This window comes from Oncorhynchus mykiss, chromosome 12 (genome assembly GCF_057628025.1).
Source record: "Oncorhynchus mykiss isolate SJ-2025 chromosome 12, ASM5762802v1, whole genome shotgun sequence".
NCBI classification, from domain to species: domain Eukaryota; kingdom Metazoa; phylum Chordata; class Actinopteri; order Salmoniformes; family Salmonidae; genus Oncorhynchus; species Oncorhynchus mykiss.
In genome coordinates this window covers 77416872-77439287 of record NC_143033.1, presented here as the reverse complement: position 1 = coordinate 77439287, position 22416 = coordinate 77416872, and the positions used below count along the sequence as shown (strand labels likewise).

Sequence of the window (22416 nt, the reverse complement as noted above, 5' to 3'; positions counted from 1 at the left end):
GCCAGACTCTCTTTCAAGTCCACACTCCGTCAGCCTCTCCCGGGCCGTGGCCCAGAGTCCGCCCTCCCTCCCAAGGCTGTCTCCCATCTTTATGGAGCGCCCAGAAAAACAGCCACTCTCCCTCCTAAATAACAATTTCTTAAAACTGCCTGCCACACCCAATTTTCTTTCTTTCCCTCCCTGACCTCTCCTGCCCCTTATGGTCACCCCTAACATTTCACACAACAGAAATCTTTCTCATGTTAGTCTGGAAGCAGTTAAAACCATGCTGTTAGATGTGAAGGCCAAGGTTAAATGGGGAAAGTTTAATGGCAACATTTCCATAGAGCTTTTTCATGTTGAAACAAGTATTTTTTTAGACTTTGTTAGAGCATGTTTGGATTAAATATCAGTTTTCAATTACACCTCATGCAGCCATGTGAGATTTTGAAAGATGGCAATAGGCCTGGAAAGTGAAACGTATCAGAACATGTTTTTCTCATACAATACATGCACAAATATGAACTTTTGTGTGCACACATTCACTTGGTTAAAAACACACACAAAACGCATTGGATTCTTTTGATACTTCATTTATTTTATAAAAAGGAATGCATTTAAGAAAAACAAATTATGTACCACTATTAGTGTTTAATATGTACCGTTCTGACACAGGCATAGTGCTACTGGACACACAAGACATTCCATACATGAACACAGTTCATACATACATACATACATACATACATACTGTACATACTTACATACATAGTTATTCATATATTTATACAGGGTTAGACAACACATGAATGAAGTGATAGGTATGTTTGCGTTGTCTTTTAAGAAACCCGGGAGAGCGCAGGCAGTCAGGCAATATGGAAGCTGCCATATTGCTTTCACTATTCCTACTGGTCTGGTCTAGCCCGGAATCTACATTCATAGGTTCAGTTTATTGTGAAGTGAAACAATTGTAACAGAGCATATCAGTTTGGATTCCAGGCTAGGGCTCGCTGTCTAACTAGCAGGCTGTAAAAACCTGCATGGAAATATGAGGACCAGAAGCGTGGCCAAGTGAGAGTGAGTGTGTCTGGACAAAGGCAGATGAGGTTCTTCCTGAACAACAGCAACCGCTTTATGAAACACAGGACTTCCTGTCGTTAGAGGAATTAAGAGTTTATTTAGGCGTCTTAAGAGAATAAAGAGGGCGGGAATGGAGACCCCCGCTCCCCTTGAAACGGGATCTTCTCTCGTTTATGGAGGGGGATTGTTGGGGAAGATGGGACGTGTCTATTCTGGACGAATCCCATGTCTTCCTGTGTTGAACAGGACTGTACTATTTTTCAACCATTCTACCTGGACTGGCTTGGTGGTGATATTGCTGTTATTTGTTGTAGTCTGTTTTTAAGACTTCACAGTGAGATTGACCTACCCTGTTTAATCCCACTCTCTGCACGGCAATGACAAGTCAATGATCTATAATACTGTAAAAAAATAGAGCGGTCTCGCTCCAAACACTTCAGACTTACATTCAGGCCCATTCCCCTGGAGCAAGAACCAATAATAACAGAAAGCACACTGCCACTGCGTTGCTACAACTTTGTTAAAACAACAGTCCTGTTGGTTATGGGCTGCTGGGTAGCTGTAATTGAGTGAAATTTATCAGTGCCAACTCACTTCAAGAAATGTGTTTTCTGATTGGGCCTTCCTCTTAGGAAACGTTAGTTACAAAAGACAACATTAAAAGCGAGAGGGACAGATTTAAGTGGGCGGAGAGAGAGAGAGAGAGAGAATGTTAATGAACAAGCTGAACTTACTGGAGTACACCAATACACATTAGTTCTTACAAAGGAGTTAGAATGTCGTGCAATATACGTAAGCAGAGTACTTTTGTTTTTTGCAGTTAATCAAAGGGATCTATGTATGTTGATATATGAAGGTATATAGCCCTGGTTTAGAGGGGTACTTGCAAGGGTTTCGGCCTGCATGGAGTGCAGTACTGAGTGAGGACTAGTCACTGCCTGGGTGCCTCACGTCTCTCTATATGAGCAATGGCCTATGAGTTCTGTATGTATGGATACATATATAATTCACTCAGGGAAACGTCTGTGGTTTAACCTTTCAAGAGGGCGACAGCCATAAACAATCACACAACGCTTACATGTCTACAAAGTGCAATATGTGAAAGCTTTCCATTATCAGGGCGCAGTAAAACACTCCAACAACTCAGCATCACGATTATGTATATGGTGTCTGTGGATTTGGCTTTCCATAAGAGAGTCTGCATACGTGTAAAACAAGTCGACATGCAGAACATTAATTATGTATCGTTATAATCAAGACTCCCTCAACAAAGATTGACTTCACTCTGTGAAAGTCCCTAAGAAAATGTTTAAAACATTGTTCAAAAATAAGATTAAAAAAAGTCTCAGCTACGATTGTGAATTCATTGAATAATAGTGAATTCACTCTCGAGGATGATTGCGTTACCACGCTCTTGTGGTGAATCGGTTAAATGCTGATTGTGAATTCACACAGGTATGATTGTAATGAGAGTCAACGATGTTGTGACATCTCTCCAGACAAACAGACAAGACGGTCTTCTGTGTGGCAGGTCTGGAGTGGGGATGGGGGGGGTTCACAGGTGTGCTTTCCTCTTTAAGTCTCTTCACCTGCACACAGCCCCATCACACACACTATCCCTCTCACACACCCAGTCGAACAGACACACGCACACACATTCACATTCAGAAACACACAGTGTGTGATTATAGCATCGAGTCAGACACAGGTGGTGCACTCTGCCTGCATGATGGGCGTGGTCTGGTGTTCGTGTTTGTTGGTACAGTGCTCCATAGAGCTGGAGCTCTTGAGGGGCACCAGGCATCGGTCAGTGGGGCGCCCGCTGGTCAACAGCCCCCAGCAGCACAGCACGCGCAGGAACTCTTTTCTCATGTCCTTGCTGCGTAGCGTGTAGATCAGTGGGTTGAGTGCCGAGTTGAGCGTGGCGATGCCAAAGAAGATGTCTGCCTTGGAGAGGACGGGGCAGTCCAGCCTGCGGCAGGAGGTGTCCAGGAGGAGGACTGTGAAGGCGGGCAGCCAGCACACGATGAAGACGCCCAGCACGATGGTGACCGTCTTCAGCAGGGCGTAGGCCGGAGAGTTGGTGGCCTCCTGGTGGCTGGAGCGCACGATCAAGTAGATGCGCACGTAAAGGATGCCGATAGAGAGCAGGATGATGCTGAAGATGGTGACCACAAACAGGATGTACTTCTTAGAATAGAGAGGCAGCAAGACCGAGCACTCAGGCAGGTTGTTGATGCAGTTCCAGCCGATGATCGGCAGGCCCCCCAGGAGGATGGAGGTGACCCAGCACGTCCCGATCAGCAGGAACATACGACACGTCCTGTTGGAGCCGTACACCCTGACCTTGGTGATGGCGATGTAGCGCTCGATGGCGATGGCCAGCAGGCTGAAGACGGAGGCGGCCAGCGCTATAAAGGCTGTGCCCTCCCGGATGAACCACTGCACCGGCACCAACTCAAAGGTCCTTGGCCCTGATAGGAAGATGTTGGCGATGTAGGCAGAGCCGGCCAGCAGGTCGGAGAAGGCTAGGTTCCCGATGAAGAAGAACATGGCGGAGTGGAACTTCTTGTTGCGGAACACGGCAATGAGCACCAGCAAGTTCTCCAGAATGATGATGCTGCAGATGATGACGAAGACGATGTTGAGGGAGCTGAGCTGGGCCTTCCCGTTGGTGCGCTCCTCCAGCTCCTCCGAGGTCATGTCCTTGGCAAACACATAGTAGGCATGGATCAGGGTCCGGTTGTAGTACTGGGAATACTTGCTCTTCATGGCAACAACGGGGTGGCAGAGCACGGTGGCTTTTCGACAAAGAGTCATTCACACAGTGGTGTGGTGACGGTAGAGCTGGTCTGGGCCAATAGTCATTCTCTCAAGAGGAGACGTCTGGGAGACAGGGGGAGGACGCAGGGCAGGCAGGCTGAGGGGAGGGACTGTGCCCGTCCCAGAATCACGTCTCTGTGGCCCAGGAAGCCTGGTTGGGTCACCTGCAGAGAAACAGAGAGACATGGTCAGGATTACTAACAGGGCATATAATAGTGTGCATCGTGTGATTTTAACCAATTATTAGTAGGCACTGCCTACTAATTGTCTACTAATTGGTTGATATCATTGGAAACACTTTTTTACTACAAAACATAAAAAGCACAATTTTCACACGTTGATGTTGGGGTGGTGCTGTAGATAACAATGAAGTTTAATTTGCAAAACTTTTTTCCCTTTAAATAATAATTTTAAGAGGTGGAAAAAGGTTGATTCAAGTGTCAACTCATCTAGGGGAGACAAAGTAATGAGTTGGTCTGTGTTACAGTGAAATAGTTTATTAAGGTCAGACTTGCTTATGACACAAATCAGAGCAGTTGTGTGTGATGTGTGTGTGACTGATTCTTACTGCCATAGGGCCTGCTTTGGCCTGTGGACCTGGGGTGATCAGACATGTCTTAGGGTTCAAAAATAGATCCAATCCGGACAGATCTGGCATCTGCCTTTAGCCACAACTATCCCCTGAGCATTACACAGCGAGGACTGTGTGTTACCACATGTGCTACTGCTGCAAATACACTGTGTACTGTGTCCTTTTGCTACATCTCCAGCTAAACACCCACACAGGCAGACAGTTGCTGCTTTTGTCTGTGCAACAGGATTGGAATGGCAGTAAGGAGATAGTTTATTAGTGTTGAGCATTGAGAGACTCCAGGGCAAGGTTTACGTCATCATCATAACCTATCATGAAGAGTTAGACTCTTTGACCAATCTGGAACTGTAATTCCTAGGAAAATCAGTACGAGGAAAAATAGGAAACAAGACATTTTTCTTCCAGAACAGTAAGCCTAGATATTTCTGCAGACAGAGATCACCTGGAGGCTGTAGCCTCAGAGCCTAATGGTCCGTCAGGCTAGAACACACAGCAGCTAGGTCTGTCTGTCTACCGAGGATATTCCGCTCACCATTTCTAAGCACCTTGCCGTCAACACTCTGCTCCGTCACACCATCGTTGTCCGGACTGAGCAACATTTAACTCTATTAAAGTCCCTCTAACACCAGCATAGCAGCATAGATCGTGGATCAGCCAGACTAGGGCCAGGGGCAAGCCTCAACGTGATGACCCCCCAAACACTGGAGGGCATATCACAAGATGGGGACTTTCCAGACTTGTGGGAAGCATATTATTAACCAATCTGAAGTGAAATGAAAAATCTATTCTCATGGTCATTGGTTAAGATTGTTGTAAAAGCCACAGTTGGGTCATAACATTTTAATTAGCAGATGTGTGTTATTGGTTTTCAGATCCACTCTACCCTTAAACATTTACATTCAATAATGAGTTCAAATTAAGCCGTTTGTTCATTTGAATGATACAGTTTAAATAATGACTTGCAATCAAATGTATGCAAATAACACACTGGTCCACAAAGAAAGCTTGGAATCAGTAGACAAAAGTCAAAACAGTGTTGAAAGCAAAAGGAGGCTCTGTTAAACAAAAATAAAAGCTGTCCAGCAGTAAAGAGGTTCTGGAAAGCTGATCAGAGTCTGAGCTCTTAAATACGTAGACGGTAACGAGATGCCTCTGGAGAACAGCTCATAGTAACCGGATCCTGATGCTTTCACTGCACGCCTCCTCTCTACAGCCTGAGCTGCTGCTGCCTGCTTCATTTCCCTAATCTAAATGCTTTTACTGCTGTTTGGGTAGCTAGCTAGGTAGTCTAACTGCCGTCCTGTCTACTGGGCTGTGACAAACCTCGGTGAGGGTGGAGAGAGGAGCTGGGCTGGGGAGAGTGGAAAGAGCGGCGTGCCCATGTGGAATGGCATCTGGACACAAAGGCAGGAATCTGAGACATCTCTGTGACGCACACAAAACCCTCACACACTCGTGCACACACACACACAAAAACACACACTGATACCAGCACACACCAGACCCCCACATATAAGCTTCAACGTCATGTGCCTGTCCATGCACCGTACACAGGAATGAAATGTACTGAACCTAGCCCTATACACTCGGTCACACACACCTAAGAGTATATACTCAACACACAGAGAGCTGAGTAGAGCAGCACACCAGTCCAGCTGCACACACACACAGCTGCTCTTGGTTACTAATAATAACCAGAATGCTCTGCTGTTTCCTCAAGCAGGAACAAAAGAACAATAGTCTCCTTCGGCGTGGAGGAGCTCTGCCTTCCAGCCTGAATAACACAGCCACACCAAGCCCTGCTGGAGTCACTCCCTCCCCGGTCAGACTACTCCCAATAGGGCTGCTGCAACTGTATTAGCCACTGGACGTGTGCTGATGTATGCCCATTTTATGCTGGGGTCAAATCCAATGTCCCCTCTGTGGAACAATAAAGTTGATTCAATTCAATTAATATATTCCTATTTCCTTATCGGAATCATAGCATCAGGCCTCCGCCCGTCCCCCAGTTTCCTGTGTCCATAAGTAGAGAGAAATCAGGACTTGAGGCTGAGTGGCTCTGCCAGCCGCACCAGTGTAATTACATCAGGTTACATTACTACTGCAGACGGTAATGATGTTGTTATTGGACGAGTCAATATAAACCAGCTCTCTAAAAACTGCTGAGATTGAACAGAGCAAGAGAAGATGATGCGATGTTTTGGAAGCAACTTCTTCCTTCCGCTCAGCTCATCTTTCAGTTAGGTCTCTTCAGTCAGATTTCTAAGGAGAGTTTCCCGACTGTTTTCCGACTTTGCTAGTAGACGGCAGCTCAAGGTCCTGTCAGACTGTGCGTGACCGTGGAGACCTTGGCGTGCCACATGACATCTCTGTGACCAAGGGATTTGACAGCGTGTGAAACCTGATGGGCTGGTTTACCTGCAGTGCTGTTGTCTCGCCCTTGATCTGCCCTGCCCTGTGCCATACAGGCCCAGACGTCTCCACGGCAACTAGCTGACAGACAGGACATGAGAGCAGCCGGCTTCCTGCTCCACTGCTCTGTAGTCCTGAACCTCATACGGCACGAGTCAAAGTTGTGCACTGTCTTGACACCTCATACATCACTGTCAGATCCCTGATGCTGTAGCCATAACAGATAAACACATGCTCAGCACCAAGACCAAAACACACCTGCCACGATTCCTTCCTTCCCTACCTACCTTCAACAACAGGACGCGATGAGAGTGACTGAGATGAAAGATTACACTGAGGGGTAGGCCTAGATCCAATGACAGAACAAGTCTGTGTGCTATGTGAGATTCATGTGGTTCCACTGGCAGGTTTTACACTGGTGCAAGAACCTAAAGCCTCAGGCTTCTGTATTTCCATGGCTCAAGGCCCTACTCTAACCCACATTAGTGTTCAATGGTCTACTGCAGAACCAGGGGTCTCGGCCATACAGTGCAGGCTGTAGAATGGTGTCTCCATTGTGAGTGTGTAAAAAGAGAGCGAGCGAGAGAGAGAGAGAGAGATGGATGGATGGAAAGAGTGAGAGGAAATAAGAGGTAAAAGGCAGCAGCGAGAGACAGGAAGACAAGCACCAGACATACGTTTCTCAGGTGTCAATCAGAGACAGGAAATCAAAAAACGCTTCAGGGAGCACATTTGCATCAAGAAAGGAGCCGAAGACGAATCACCAAACATGTATGCTCATGCTGCATAGCCTAGATATGGGGTCATTATCAAAGCTATGTAAACGCAGCAAAAAAAGAAACATCCCTTTTTCAGGACCATGTCTTTCAAAGATAATTCATAAAAATCCAAATAACTTCACAGATCTTCAATGTAAAGGGTTTAAACACTGTTTCCCATGCTTGTTCAATGAACCATAAACAATTCATGAACATGCACCTGTGGAACGGTCATTAAGACACTAACAGCTTAGGTAGGTAGGCAATTAAGGTTACAGTTATGAAAACTTAGGACACGAAAGAGGTCTTTCTACTGACTCTGAAAAACACCAAATGAAAGATGCCCAGGGTCCCTGCTCATCTGCGTGAACGTGCCTTAGGCATGCTGCAAGGAGGAATGAGAACTGCAGATGTGGCCAGGGCAATGAATTGTAATGTCCATACTGAGAGACACCTAAGACAGAGCTACAGGGAGACAGGACGGACAGCTGACCGTCCTCGCAGTGGCAGACCACGTGTAACAACACCTGCACAGGATCGGTACATCACACCTGTGGGACAGGTACATGATGGCAACAACAACTGCCAGAGTTACACCAGGAACGCACAATCCATCCATCAGTGCTCAGACTGTCCGCAATAGGCTGAGAGAGGCTGTACTGAGGGCCTGTAAGGCAGCTCCTCACCAGACATCACCGGCAACAACGTCGCCTATGGGCACAAACCTACCGTTGCTGGACCAGATAGGACCGGCAAAAAGTGCTCTTCACTGACGAGTCACGGTTTTGTCTCACCAGGGGTGATGGTCAGATTCGTGTTTATCGTCAAATGAATGAGCATTACACCGAGGCCTGTACTCTGGAGCGGGATCGATTTGGAGGTGGAGGATCCGTCGTGGTCTGGGGTGGTGTGTCACAGCATCATCGGACTGAGCTTGTTGTCATTGCAGGCAATCTCAATGCTGTGCGTTACAGGGAAGACATCATCCTCCCTCATGTGGTACCCTTCCTGCAGGATCATTCTGACATGACCCTCCAGCATGACAATGCCACCAGCCATACTGCTCGTTCTGCGTGATTTCCTGCAAGACAGGAATGTCAGTGTTCTGCCATGGCCAGTGAAGAGCCCCGATCTCAATCCCTTTGAGCACGTCTGGGACCTGATGGACCAGAGGGTGAGGGCTAGGGCCATTCCCACCTGAAATGTCCGGTAAATTGCAGGTGCCTTGGTGGGAGAGTAGGGTAACATCTCACAGCAAGAACTGGCACATCTGGTGCAGTCCATGAGGAGGAGATGCACTGCAGTACTTAATGCAGCTGGTGGCCACACCAGATACTGACTGTTACTTTTGATTTTGACCCCCCTTTGTTCAGGGACACATTATTCAATTTCTGTCAGTGGAACTAGTTCAGTTTATGTCTCAGTTGTTGAACCTTATGTTCATACAAATATTTACACATGTTAAGTTTGCTGAAAATAAACGCAGTTGACAGTGAGAGGAGAGGATGTTTCTTTCTTTGCTGAGTTTAGTTTGTGACCATGTAGCCCATCTAGTGTGTCTCCAACACCACGGTTGTTTTACATCCACAACTGATCAGAACTAAAACAACCAGATAATAATATCCGTCTTACATACTCAAAGCTGCTCAAAGTTTATCACGCAATGTGTATTTAGTAAGATATTCAAATGAACCGTGCGGAATATTCAGGAGTCCGAATAGTAAAGATCTTCTGAAACCTTATTCTCTAATTTCCCCGGGCTCGACTGGTGCAGAGAGCTAGGTAACACTGTGCAACAAAGTGAGACTTGAAAGGGAAGTGTAGTAGACAGGACTTCAAAATTGTCAATTAACCCAATTGATTCTGAGTTCAGGCATTTACATTTTAAATGTGAAAACTATTTCTAAGATGCGTACTTTCAGATTTTCCAATCTCACCTACGTTGCTCGCACTTTGAAGTCCACAATGTAGGGGGGAGGTTCTAAGGATTAAGCTAGATGGTGATGGACAGAGATCAGCCAATTATTACTGAGAGATCAGCCAATTAAAACCAGCGGTTGTTTTGTCCGCTCCTACCACAGACTTCCAGTCAAGGCCCGTTCTGAGGCGCTGTAAAACTAGGTGGTTCGACAGAGAGAGCCGGCTGGTGGACAAAATGATCTGGTTCCTAACCCCACACTGAGACCAAGCCCCCCCCATCCCGGCATAGTGGTCATGTGACCCACTGATAGCTCCCTGCTCTGTTCTCACAAAAGCCCCAGGTGGTGTTTTCCCTTTCCCAGCAACACCTGATAAGCCCCAATTAGCAGTGTGTCTGTGTGTGCCTGCTGCTCCCCTCCCAGATAGCTGTTCCATTACCCACCTGCTGTCACTGCAGCACTCACAGCTACCCAGCTCCACTTTCTCCTGCTGCAGGGGAAACCAGTGAACCTAGACATCAGTGTTTGAGATACCTCAGACACAACATCGTCTTGTAGGAACAACAATATTGAGTTGCACCCCTTTTGTCCCCAGAACTGCCTCAGTTCGTCGGGTCATGGACTACAAGGTGTTGAAAGCGTTCCACAGGGATCCTAACCCATGTTGACTAACTTGTTTCAACTGGGCCCTCACTATTTCCCACGCCAATGAGCTTGGAACAGACACAGCTGTATTTGCGCAACGGAGAAGTGTTCAGGTATTGAAATTTCTCTGACATATTTTGGGTCGGATCTGATCTACCTCGGAAACCCGAATCGGATGGGGTATTGATTTTGCAAAAAATGAATTTCAGAAATCCAATTAGATTTGGATCAAAATTTCCAGATCTGAGATGACCTCTACTTCACACTAACCCTCTATCACATTAAAGCTGTTGTATTCTCATCAAAGCACCAGACAGACACAATCTTACCTCTGTAGTAGTAATCTCTCTCCTCCTCCTAGCTAATCTCTCTCAGGTTTTAGAGCAGCCAGAGGGTTATGGGTTATCATTATCCATCATAGTCCCACGCTGGGTAGGACCCATCTTTGCTGTGATTGGATGCCTTGTCGGGTTCCATTTTTGGCCCGTCTAATGGTGTGGTGAGCATACTTGTTGAGAGCTCTGCTAGCGGTCTGGAGGATTGTTCCATTTTGCACTCCCTCCCCTTAACGCCTCCTCCCCCACCCCGGTCCCTGACCACAGGTTATCACCCTTGACGCCAAGTGTCAATAGTGTCTCTGCGGTATCAACACAAATGCAGTGAGATGGAGCATTAACGATGTCAGTGCAGGAAGGAAGAGAGATTTCTATCTCAGCAGGACCGTTAGACACAATGCAGTGTATAAGGTCAGGAAGCAATGGAGCTTGAAACATACAGTGCCTTTGGAAAGTATTTAGACTCCTTATCATTTTCCACATTTTGTCACGTTACAGCCTTATTCTGAAATGGATTAAATAAAAACAATTCCTCAGCAAAAACAGAAATACCTTATTTACATATTTCAGATCCTTTGCTATGAGACTCGAAATTGAGCTCAGGTGCATCCTGTTTCCATTGATCATCCTTGAGATGTTAGTACAACTTGATTGGAGTCCACCTGTGGTAAATTCAATTGATTGGACATAGATTGTCCAAGACAGGATTGTGCCGAGGCACAGAAATGGGGAAGGGTACCAAAAAGATACAGCATATATATGTATACAGCATTGAAGGTCCCCAAGAACACAGTGGCCTCCATCAAAGGAAGAAGTTTGGAACCTTCCTGAGCAATCGGGGGAGAAACGCCTTGGTCAGGGAGGTGACCAAGAACCTGATGGTCACTCTGAAAGAGCTCTAGAGTTCATCTGTGGAGATGGGAGAACCTTCCAGAAGGACAACCATCTCTGCAGCACTCCAACAATCAGGCCTTTATGGTAGAGTAACCAGATTGAAGCCACTCCTCACATGACAGCCCGCTTGGAGTTTGACAAAAGGCACCTAAAGACTCTCAGACCATGAGAAACAAGATTATCTGGTCTGATGAAACCAATATTAAACTATTTGGCCTAAATGCTAAGCGTCACGTCTGGTGGAAACTTGAAACCATCCCTACGGTGAAGCATGGTGGTGGTGGCATCATGATGTGGGGATGTTTTTTAGCGGCAGGACTGGGAGACTAGTCAGGATCGAGGAAATGATCAACGGAGCAAAGTACAGAGAGATTCTTGATGAAAACCTGCTCCAGAGCACTCGGGACCTTGGAAGGTGAACCTTCGCTTCAGTCTAACAGGACAACGACCCTAAGCACACAGCCAAGACAACGCAGGAGTGGCTTCGGGACAAGTCTCAGAATGTCCTTGAGTGAACCAGCCAGATCCCGGACATAAACCTGACGGAACATCTCTGGAGAAACCTAAAAATAGCTGTGCAGCGACGCTACCCTTCCAACCTGACAGAGCTTGAGAGGATCTGCAGAAAAGGTGTGCCCCCACGCTTGTAGCATCATACCCAAGACAAATCGAGGCTGTAGTCGCTGCCAAAGGTGCTTCAACAAAGTACTGAGTAAAGGGCCTGAATACTTATATAAATGTTATCAGTTTTTAATTTTTTATAAAATAGCAAAAATGTCTAAACTTGTTTTGCGTTGTCATTATGGGGTATAGTATGTAGATAAAATAAAACATGTTTTCCCCTCATCAAATCAATTTTAACTGTAACCTAACAACGTTTGGAAGCTACTGTACATCATACATAGTATCTACAGCAAGTATTGCCATGACGTGGTTTCTGTTGACCCATTATAGATCTATAATAGATGCACACAAACACACTATGGTATGGATCTATAAATCACGAAGTCTACAGTCGCAGAGACTAAAAACACAACTCACTCAAAACCTCTTCCTGTCAGACAGACAAACGTTCTATCGGATAAGAGAGAGCTACGCTGAGGTCGGTTTAGTTTCAGTTAGATAATACAAAAATAAATCACAGTTTAAAAAGACACGACATTAAAATGCACAAAGCATAATGTGGGTTGAATGCTGTAACAGAGAATACAACTAAATAAAGTCCCACGATGGTAGTGACTGTCCATTACTGCTTATCACTTATTAACCATAATTTATTCACATGACTTTATTACAATATTTCACCTTCCAACAGGACAACAACCCTAAGCACACAGCCAAGACAACGCAGGAGTTTTGTTTTAGGCCTATTTGATGACTACATTATTTCATTGTAAGTCATTATCTCATCTCTGCAGAGCTGAAAGTCACATATTTGAGTTGCTCTTCAATGTAAATAAGGCCCATTTTATGACTGCTGAATACCAACTAACACACTTAGATCATGTACACTACATGATCATAATTATGTGGACACCTGCTTGTCAAACATCTCATTCCAAAATAATGGGCATTCATATGCACACAAACTATTTGCATACAAATGTGTAGATGCTCTACAGACGATCAGTGACACTTGTATATCACCCTTTACAAGACAGTGTTTTCCAAATCAGATGACACCCCCCCCCTGGTCTCTACTTTACACACAGACACCAGCTACACTCTCTTCTATAGCTACAAGTCATTACATAGTGGAAACGGGCAGGGAAGGACAAGCCCTCTACAGCCCCAGCCAGTTAGCCACACACTGAGCTTAGCTTCACAGTCAGGATGTAGTGGGACTGAATTTGCTGGTGATAGCAGGTGGCAGCAGTGTGTCTCTGCTCTCTCTCCACATCCCTGAGCCCCAGGGCTCCATCCATGACATGAAGTGATTTCACAGCCATCACTGCAGCATTGATTGCCCTCAGTCCGTTCCCAGGGCAAGGCAGAAGTAGAGGCAGAGCATTCAAGTTCACAAAACCAGCAGGACCAGGGGCAGAAACACTATTTGAATAGTCTATCAGCAACATTTCAACTAACTAACTAGCTACTAACCCTAGCTTTAACCCTAACCTTAACACTTATCCTAGCTAACCCTAGCCCTTATTCTAAACCTAACCCTAGCAAGCAGTTGCTTATCAACAGATAGTTTGTTGATAGTATGATCCTCTGTAGAGCATGTACAGATGGGCCAAATAAAGTGTGACTTTAAAAACTCAGCTAGGTGAGTGGTCACAGAGCAGAAGAGACACGAGCAGGACTCATCCTAAACCCTAACCGCGGTCACTGTATAGATAGATAGGTCTTTGAGTTCCATCTGCAGTCACAAACAGAAGAGGTTTTATCTCGGGGTGTTTTCCCATAGGGAAAATACATACAACATTAACAACCCAATTGTGAGGCGTTAATGAAATAACACTAACTGCTACATTAACCCAGGGTAAGTCTTCAGGGCAACAGTCATGCAGTAGGTTGGTGGTGGTGGTGGTGGTATCAATGATGATCTGTGAGAGAGAGAGAAAGAGAGAGAGCAGTGATCCTCCCCTGCCCTTCTTCCTGCCTGGTGTTATCTCCTCTAAATGGCTCAGTGTTGACAGGCAGGCTGATAACACCCACAACCGCACAGCCATGCAGCAGGGCTGAAACCCACACCAGGAGAAAAAAAACACACAAATAGCAACACACACGACTTCCACCGAAGGTCCCTGTTCGGGTGGTGCTCGGCGTCGCCGGTCTACTAGCTGCCACCGATCCTTTTTCCTTTTCATTTGGTTGTGTCCGTCTTGTGTTTCACCTGTGTTTGATTTAGGGTAATTAGGGGGGGGGGGTATTTTATCTCGCCATACCCTCTGGGTTTTGTGCGGGATTGTTACGTTTCCTGGCATTTAGTTTGGGTTGCGTTTTCTTGTGTTCTGTTGAACAGGTGTTTTTTTCCTGGACGGGGTCCGGTTGTTTTGAGGCTACTGTTGTAGTCCTGTTTCCTGTTCTTTGGACTTGTTAATAAAACGCCCTTCTCGAAATTTGCTTTCTCCTGCGCCTGACTCCACACCCACTTCTCCTTGGGGAGATTGTTGACAAACACTGAAACGCCACACAACAACACACGCATGCTAGTGGACCAGACACAAGAGATACACACAGACACCTGCAAAATGCCAAAAGAAAAATATTATCACTCACACAGACACACCAGCATAATCTTATCTATATGCATACCACTTTGACACTGATATTCACAACTGTTTAGAGCTCAATTTCCTAAACAAAGGAAATGGCTATGGTGAAATCTCCACGAGCAGACTTTGGACTGGAGAGTGAATCACTTGGTCTGTCTGTGATTTGACCTTTGACATACAGTTCTGTAGCACCTGGCTTTGTGGAGCTGGCTACAGCGTGGACTGACTGATTGTGGGGGAGTGAAACTCAGACTCAAGAGAGACGAGGCTCTGTCGCTGAGAGACTTGCACTGTTCATATGACCGCCAGGCAGCTAAATGAAACAAAAAACAGAGGCGAGAGGAAGAGAGCCTGTTTCTGTGTCGCTCTGTGACTTGTACTGTAGAGAGGCCGGACGGACCAGTGATATGAGATGGAAGCCTGCAATATCTCAGTGTTAAGCTTTAAGAGGAATTCCACAGGGGAAAGAGTTTTTTAAATATGGTGGAAAAATGTCTTTGTAGCTTGCTTTGTGTAAACTTACCAAACCATGTCCGAGACAAACACATTCCTCTGGCTCTTCACTTGGACGTATTGTTTAGATGAGTTATAGTGAAACATTAGTCCAGTAATGATCATTAAATATTTACATTCATGCGTTATCACTGCATAGCTATAGTAGTACAGAGTCAGATAACTTCTACTGATGCAGAAAAAAATAACAGAAATATATTTTCTTACATACTGTGACCAGATATCTACTTCTGTTTTTTGTTACAGAACTCTAATTTGCAGAGATGCTAACTTCTTCCCTGGAAGGCACATTGTTTTTAGCTTCAAAGACAGAATGTCTTCCTCTCCCCCCTTGTCGTATGGTGTGGGGATTTGTTAAAATCTTGCTGAAGCTGGCAGATTATCGAGGAAGTGTAAAAATAAATAAACACTGAATGATGGGTAATCTTGTAATTAGGGATTGACCTTCCCCTCATCAGCAGATGACAGTTTGAGCACAGCCTCTTTTGGGGGTCTAGTTTCTGTCTGCACAGTTCGGTCAAGAAGCAATGTTTACTTTCAATGGATGGATATGTGCCCTCTCTCCCTCCACTTGAGAGGGACAACTGAAGAAGGGCATCGTGCAGTATTGCCCTTACCCAACGGGGAGGGGCAATGCATCAGAGGGGGTGGCGCCTTTGAGGCAATTACTGTAATACATTTACCCTCAGTCCATTCCTGTCAACCCCTGTCCCACGGGGCACACTACCAAATTATTCATTTTCTTACGTCGCACTATTCTGCATGTTTCTCTTTCATCCGGCGTCCTGATTTAAAGGGACCACATTTCCCTCTCTCCATGTTCCCCCTCCTCCTCCGATATACTTGACACTTACCACAGAGATCAAAGCACAAGGGCACAAAGAGCTGACTTAGAACACATCTGGAGCAGACATGTTCTTATAGTTCCGTATTAAGGCCTCATGACTCCATATAAAGGAACCAACCACTCTCTGGTTTGAGGCTCGTCATGACACCCTGAGCCGTCTTAACACCACATCATTTCAACACTCATTTCACACGAAAGGTTCGCAACAACCTGAGCAGTTATACGTCGCTCAAGAGATCACAGTAACTAGGTTTCCATCCAGTTGGCGACAGATTTGTATGTGACTAGACTAACATCAGCACAAAGAAAATGGGAATTTCCTCACCAGTAGTGTGTTTCAACCAAATGGACTTGTGGATAAAAAAAATCTGTGCGATGACATAGTTTTTTTGCTTGTAACCAAATAAAAATCTAAAAAGTTTAATGGGTTTCCATTAAATTCAACTCTCCCAATAGTGTTGTCACAAAATGTTTTGTTAAATAGCACATGTTCCTACTCTAGTCTTGGCACGTGGACTCACAGATACAGTGAGGGTAGGCTAGTCTACAAGATGAGATTATTATGGATAAGAGCGAGAATATTTGTATTTGTCAAACGGCGGTCAAGCATCGATCATCATGTCACCAGAATAAGACCCCAAACAGTTATTGGAAAGGAGCATCAAGCTCCACCCTGTGAAGTTCATCACAACTTATTTCATCTGTAGCTTAATAAACTGCATGGTTTCCTGAGTCGTAGTGGGAGGACCACACACACATCATTGCGTGACTCCAAGTTTACTTTGATATGATAGTTATTATATCAATATTTGCACATAAAAAGGTGTTTCCACCTCCATTTCTCGCATAATATATTTTACAGACACAAAATTATCTGTCTGCATTTAAAAATTGTACCTACACTTTGTTTCCATCATAGCTGTCGTGATTTATTTTTTATAAAAAGGTATGACTTTACTTGCATAAAAACTGTGGACGGAAACGTGGTTAGTGTCACAAAGGAAGCGTGGTAGTAAAAGATAACAGTAGGCTAATGTTCTCACGGCACTAAGACACGTACACACTAGTCACATTACTGGTAAACCACAGAAGCAAGGCTTGGAATATTTACACTCAGCCCGGAGGCCTGCTTGTCTCCATCCAGCTCTGAAACTGAAAACAATGCGAACGCAAGGCTCAGTAGTTTCAGCAGGACAAGTCAGTCTCGAACCAGTATCCTGGCTCGCTCAGAGCAGCGGGGGGGAGGACAAGGAGCTCTGTTCTTCTGTTGGACCTGAACATAACCGGTTGGTCTGGGTCAGAACCCTTCAGTTCGGAACAAGGTGTTCCATTATGGGTCAGATCTGGAACTAACAGCTGAGCTCAAGGGAGGATGAGGTGTGCTTGTTTCAGGTTTCAGCAGTGCTGCTATTCTCACACCTCTGTGCTGTTGTTTAACACAGTCAGGTACTCCTAAAGGAATAGGCTTTGAATGCACATTCACCCTTTCTTTGTCCCAGCTCCTATTCTGACCTGATGCTCGAACTTGGACTCCAGCCCTACTCCGGTTATATTCTATTGCCTGGCTAGGATACTGTGTGTAATGAGAGTTTGGGATAGCGCACAGCATCCATGTGCACAGCATGCATGTGATCATGCATGTATGCATGTTAATGAATGTAAGCACTATAGAAGCAGATTCCAAATGCTTTGACACATCTCTATGTGTGTGCAATATTAGTTATGTGTGTGTGTGTGTGTGTGTGTGTGTGTGTACACAAATTGGTGGTGAGGGTGCAGGCAGTGACTGTGACACGACAAACTGCATGCTTGTTCCTCTGATGTTCCTGTGATCTTTCTATGCATCAATAACAGCAGACTGTCACGGGACAGAGAGCTGGGAGGCCACAATAGAGGAGAGGGGGATGGTGCCAATGAAAGAGATGAGAAGTGTGTAAAAAAATATGGTAGCATCTATAGGGCCGAACAGAGAGGGACAACGCAGTTCTGATTGCTTTTAGATTCTGTTTTAGATGCTGCATTGAAGCCTTCCATATTTTATTAATACAGACCTGTATTCAGAGCTTTGCTGTCAGAAAAATACATGGTTGCCTAGTGAGAGAACACGCTCTACGAACATTCAACAAAGTCTTAGACAGGATGACATGTTCTTTAGAAAAAACTATCAAGAGCTAGCCAATGTGTCTCATGAAAAACAACGAGGATATTTCGACATCCAGAGACCTCCCGAGCACTGACATATAAGAGCACCAATCCCCCCTGAGACTGGACACATACAGTTACAGTACATGGTAAAAGCAGACCACATACAGAGGCAGAGTGAGCTGTACGGAAACAACCCAAGAGGTTCAGTTTCAAGTCACATGCACAAGTACAGAGAAATGCCTTTCTTGCTAACTCAAAGCCCAACAATGCAATAATCCATAACAATTTAATACTAGAAGAATAATATATATGCTATACACAATAACGTAAGAAAGTAGGCATACTATATACAGCAAATATTTAAAAAGTCAGTTCCAATACCATATTTACAGGTGCAGGGATACTGGAGTGATGGAGGTAGATATGTATAGGGATAAAGTGACTGGACAACAGGATATGAGATAAACAGAGTAGCAGCAGCTTGCATGTGAGTGGGTGTGCAGAGTCCGTATAAATGAATGTGCATATTATGTGTGAGTGAGCGAATGATGGAGCGAGTGTTTGTGTGTGTGTGTTGGAGTGACAGTGGGTGTGAGTTTGTAGGGCCCTGTGAGTGTGCATAGACAGTGCAAATACTGAAATAAAAGGTAAATAAAGCTACAAGTTAAAGTCTGTGTAGCTATTTGGTTAGGTATTTGTCAGTCGTATTGCTTGGGCATGGAAGCTGTTCAAGAGCCTGTTGGTGTCAGACTTGATACACTGGCACCTCTTGCCGAGCGGCAGCTGAGAAAATTGTCTATGGCTTCGGTAGTTGGGGTCTTTGATGATTTTCCGGGCCTTCTTTTCACAGTGCCTAACATAGAGGTCCTGGATGGCAGGGTTGTATGCTATAGCGCTGTGTGCGGTAGCCATGCTCTTTAGTTTAGCGCCAACCTCAGGGTTAATCCAGGGCTTTTGTTTGACGAAGTAGTGAACCCTGACCGTGGGTACAACGTTGCTGATGCATTTTCTAACAAAGTCATTGACGGAGGTGGTAAGCTCGTCAACGGTAAATCGGTGGAGTCTCAGAACATATTTCCAATCAGCGCTAGCAAAGCAGTCCTGAAGCATACCCTCTGATTCTGGTGACCATTTCTCAATGTTTCAGCTTCTGCTTGTAAAGACGAAGCAACTGTACGGAGTCATGATCTGATCTGCCCGAATGCCAGACAAGGGAGGAGATTGTATGCTTGCTTATGGGGAAAATAGCAGTGGTCTATGACTTTCTCCCCTAGTAGCGTTGGAGACGTGTTGATGGAAGTGGGGCATCGCGTGTCTTAGCGATGCCGAATTAAAATCGCCGGAAACCAGAAAGGCGGACGCTGGGTGTAGGGCTTCCTGCTTGTTTATTGCCTTGTACAGCTCGTTAAGTGCCAGTTTATTATTTTGATTGGCCTGAGGTGGTATGTATACAGCAGTCACAATAACAGCTGAAAAGATTTGGGAGTTTGCGCCATGCTACAACTATTTCACTGGCTTGCAACCTCTCTAAAAGTACCTTGACGGAACAGTTGTATGTGTGTATATTTGTGTATGTATGCTATAATATTAATAGTGAGCAGGTCTGAAAGTACTCTGCCATGCTGTGGGGGTATGGTTTCGAGGGCACTGAGAGAACGGTTACTTGACTTTGACCGGGAGCAGAGAGATGATCTCACAAGAGTTACAACATTTGACCTGTTGTCACGTTTGGTTGAGACAAACATCGTCCATTTCAAATTGATCTGCCAACTCCTATAAAGCATTCTGAACTGCTGCATGACCTCACTCCAGTTCAGTTACTCGTGGTATGTGTTTTTCTTTGTGCAGTTCACTTAAAATCCCATTTCAGTATGTCAGTCAGTTAATGAGAGGAAGTAGGCCAGCCAATACAGAGTCTGTCAGTCTGCCACATCCATCTTTATTCATAATCACACATTAGAGATGCATCGCCAAAACGTTGTTAATGGAACAGACCTTCTTTCAGAGTTCCAAGTCTCAGTAAACGAGTCAAACACTGCTCTAAGAACTTTAATCTGAGCTTCTCCCACTTGAACAATCCTGAAAGGCCTGACTCCAACTCCTTGTCTCCCTCCTTCTCCATGTGGGGGGGGTTGAAGAAGCACAGCTTTTCTTCCAGCTGCACAAACAAAGCCAGCTCAGAATAACAATGGCTGCCAGAATGGAGGGATGTGGGTGGGAGTGGGGTTCCAAACCACACATCTCCATGTGTACCTGCTCCAACATCACTGAAACATGACCACTGACTGGGATTGACCAGACACCAGGAAACCACAATCTGACCACATTGATTAACCATACAGCTGTAGCAGGAGCGCGGAGCTCATTCCACTCCCTCCCTACCGTAAATCACAGTATTCGTACACTGTACAGTTCTCAAAGTGTTGTCGCCTTCTTCGAAAGCCACAAAACCAAAATGAAAATGTTGAGGTGGTTTGTTATTGTTTCATGTGCCATGGATGAAAGATCCAATATTGCAATCCAATAACCTTTCTTAACCCTAATTACTTAGACTGGCAGAAAGTTTCTGCCAGTCTATGGGTGGTCCACAGTGAAGTTAAAAATACTGTATGATACAGAAATGCCTCTATCACAACTGTGCAGGATGATTTGAACCAAATCCCTTTAATGATATGTCAGGCATGCTGGTATGTTGGTGAGGGTATTAGGGTGCGTAGCCATGGATACGTTTATGGTTAAGTGACTAGAGAAGACGGGATATGTAACAGGACCTTTTAAAGCTGTTGGATTTGGGTAAGGAATTTAAACATCATCCTGGACTGAAATACCCCAAACCTTTCCCTCCTCCAAATGTCTGCTCAACTAAATATTTATAAAGTATTCCTGAGATCACGTCTCACAGTGAGTCCGGGTGTGTTAGACAGATTACGTTTGGAAATAGTTGCATGTGTCTGTGTATGTGTGTAAGATGTTGGGAATGGGAAAAAAGCAGAGCAGGCCATATATTTCCTGATCGGAGACACTCCCAGTGCTTGGCTGTGTATCAGAAAGCTACATGCTGTCAGCTGTTTGTTGCAGCTTATACTTCTGCAGCCTGCGAACAGAAGGCACTTATTTTTCTACAGCTGCCACACCCAGGAAAAGTGTTTTTCAGGCTAGCGGAGATTCTCATTTGGGCAAAAGACCGTCCTCCCATTGACTTCTCCTTCCTCTCTCCTCCGTGACCCGGTAAAACCGATAAGTGGTCGAGTGTTAATTCGTTAGTAGGCGAACGAAGGAGGTTGCTCCCCTCCTCGAATACCAAGTTCGACAGAGGATGCACAAGAGTATCCACAAGAGTATCCACAAGAGTATCCACACCACAGGAGGTTGGTGGCACTTTAATTGGGATCAACAGAATTGTGGTAATGGCTGGAGGGGAATGGTCTCAAATACATCAAACACATGGTTTCCATGTGTTTGTTGCCATTCCATTCCCTCCGTTCCAGCCATTATTATGAGCCGTCCTACCCTCAGCAGCCTCCACTGATCCTCACGGCAGGTAGCGCAGAAGTGTTTTAATACCTGCCACACCCCCTTTGAGTCAGCAAATGTTTTCCCGAAGGAGAAGAGCATGCACACATTTATAAATGATATGCTGCTTATCCTTTAATCTACATTTGTTTTGATCACTTTATACATATATTTGGGGATCCACCCCTGTAAAGGCATTACACACATTGGTTGTAGGATCCATTTTTAGTCAGTCCTGCAGCTCTTATCTGTAAGTAGGGGATTGACACGTGAGTGCTTCCTTTTAACCCTGCCTGTACAAGCCAGAAGGTTGTTGCACCCGTTGTTCCCTTCTCTGATCTTTCCGCTGTCCGTACTCCTTTCTGAAATGGCTGACTAAAGTAAAGTGGCTGTGTGTAGTAGACAACAAGAGCCTTCAGCGTCCCTAAGGAAAAATACTTCTCACTGCTCGTATTAGCGGCCTCGCTCTCCCAGGATTGGAGCTGAAACATGAGCATCCTTTAGGGACGACCCCACCCACATCTCCCTCCAACTTCAACCCCCATGTGACCCGGCTTCCGACCTGGCCAAGAAATAATCCCAGACATCCAGTTCCCACTGCTGAATTATCATCAATTTATTTATCCATCTGTTTACTTTCTACATTGGTTTATTTATTTGTCCATTGATTTGACTTGCATTTCTCACGCGCTACTTCTCCTTGCAGTCTTCCTCCATTCAGTAGGCTTTGGTGGCCCTGG

The 22416-nt window shown here is 45.2% G+C and overlaps 1 protein-coding gene across 2 annotated transcripts in view; it reads right to left on the bottom strand.

Moving 5' to 3' along the window:
- Positions 1 to 556: 556 nt before the first annotated feature.
- The window catches only part of LOC110538423 (sphingosine 1-phosphate receptor 2), a 29235-nt gene continuing 7375 nt past the window's right edge, over positions 557 to 22416 (bottom strand). For both annotated transcript variants that reach the window (XM_021625240.3, XM_021625242.3), the window contains exon 2: positions 557 to 4046. In XM_021625240.3, the coding sequence (XP_021480915.1) occupies positions 2758 to 3879 (1122 nt within the window). In that variant the 5' untranslated portion in view covers positions 3880 to 4046 and the 3' untranslated portion in view covers positions 557 to 2757. The remainder of the gene's footprint in view (positions 4047 to 22416) is intronic.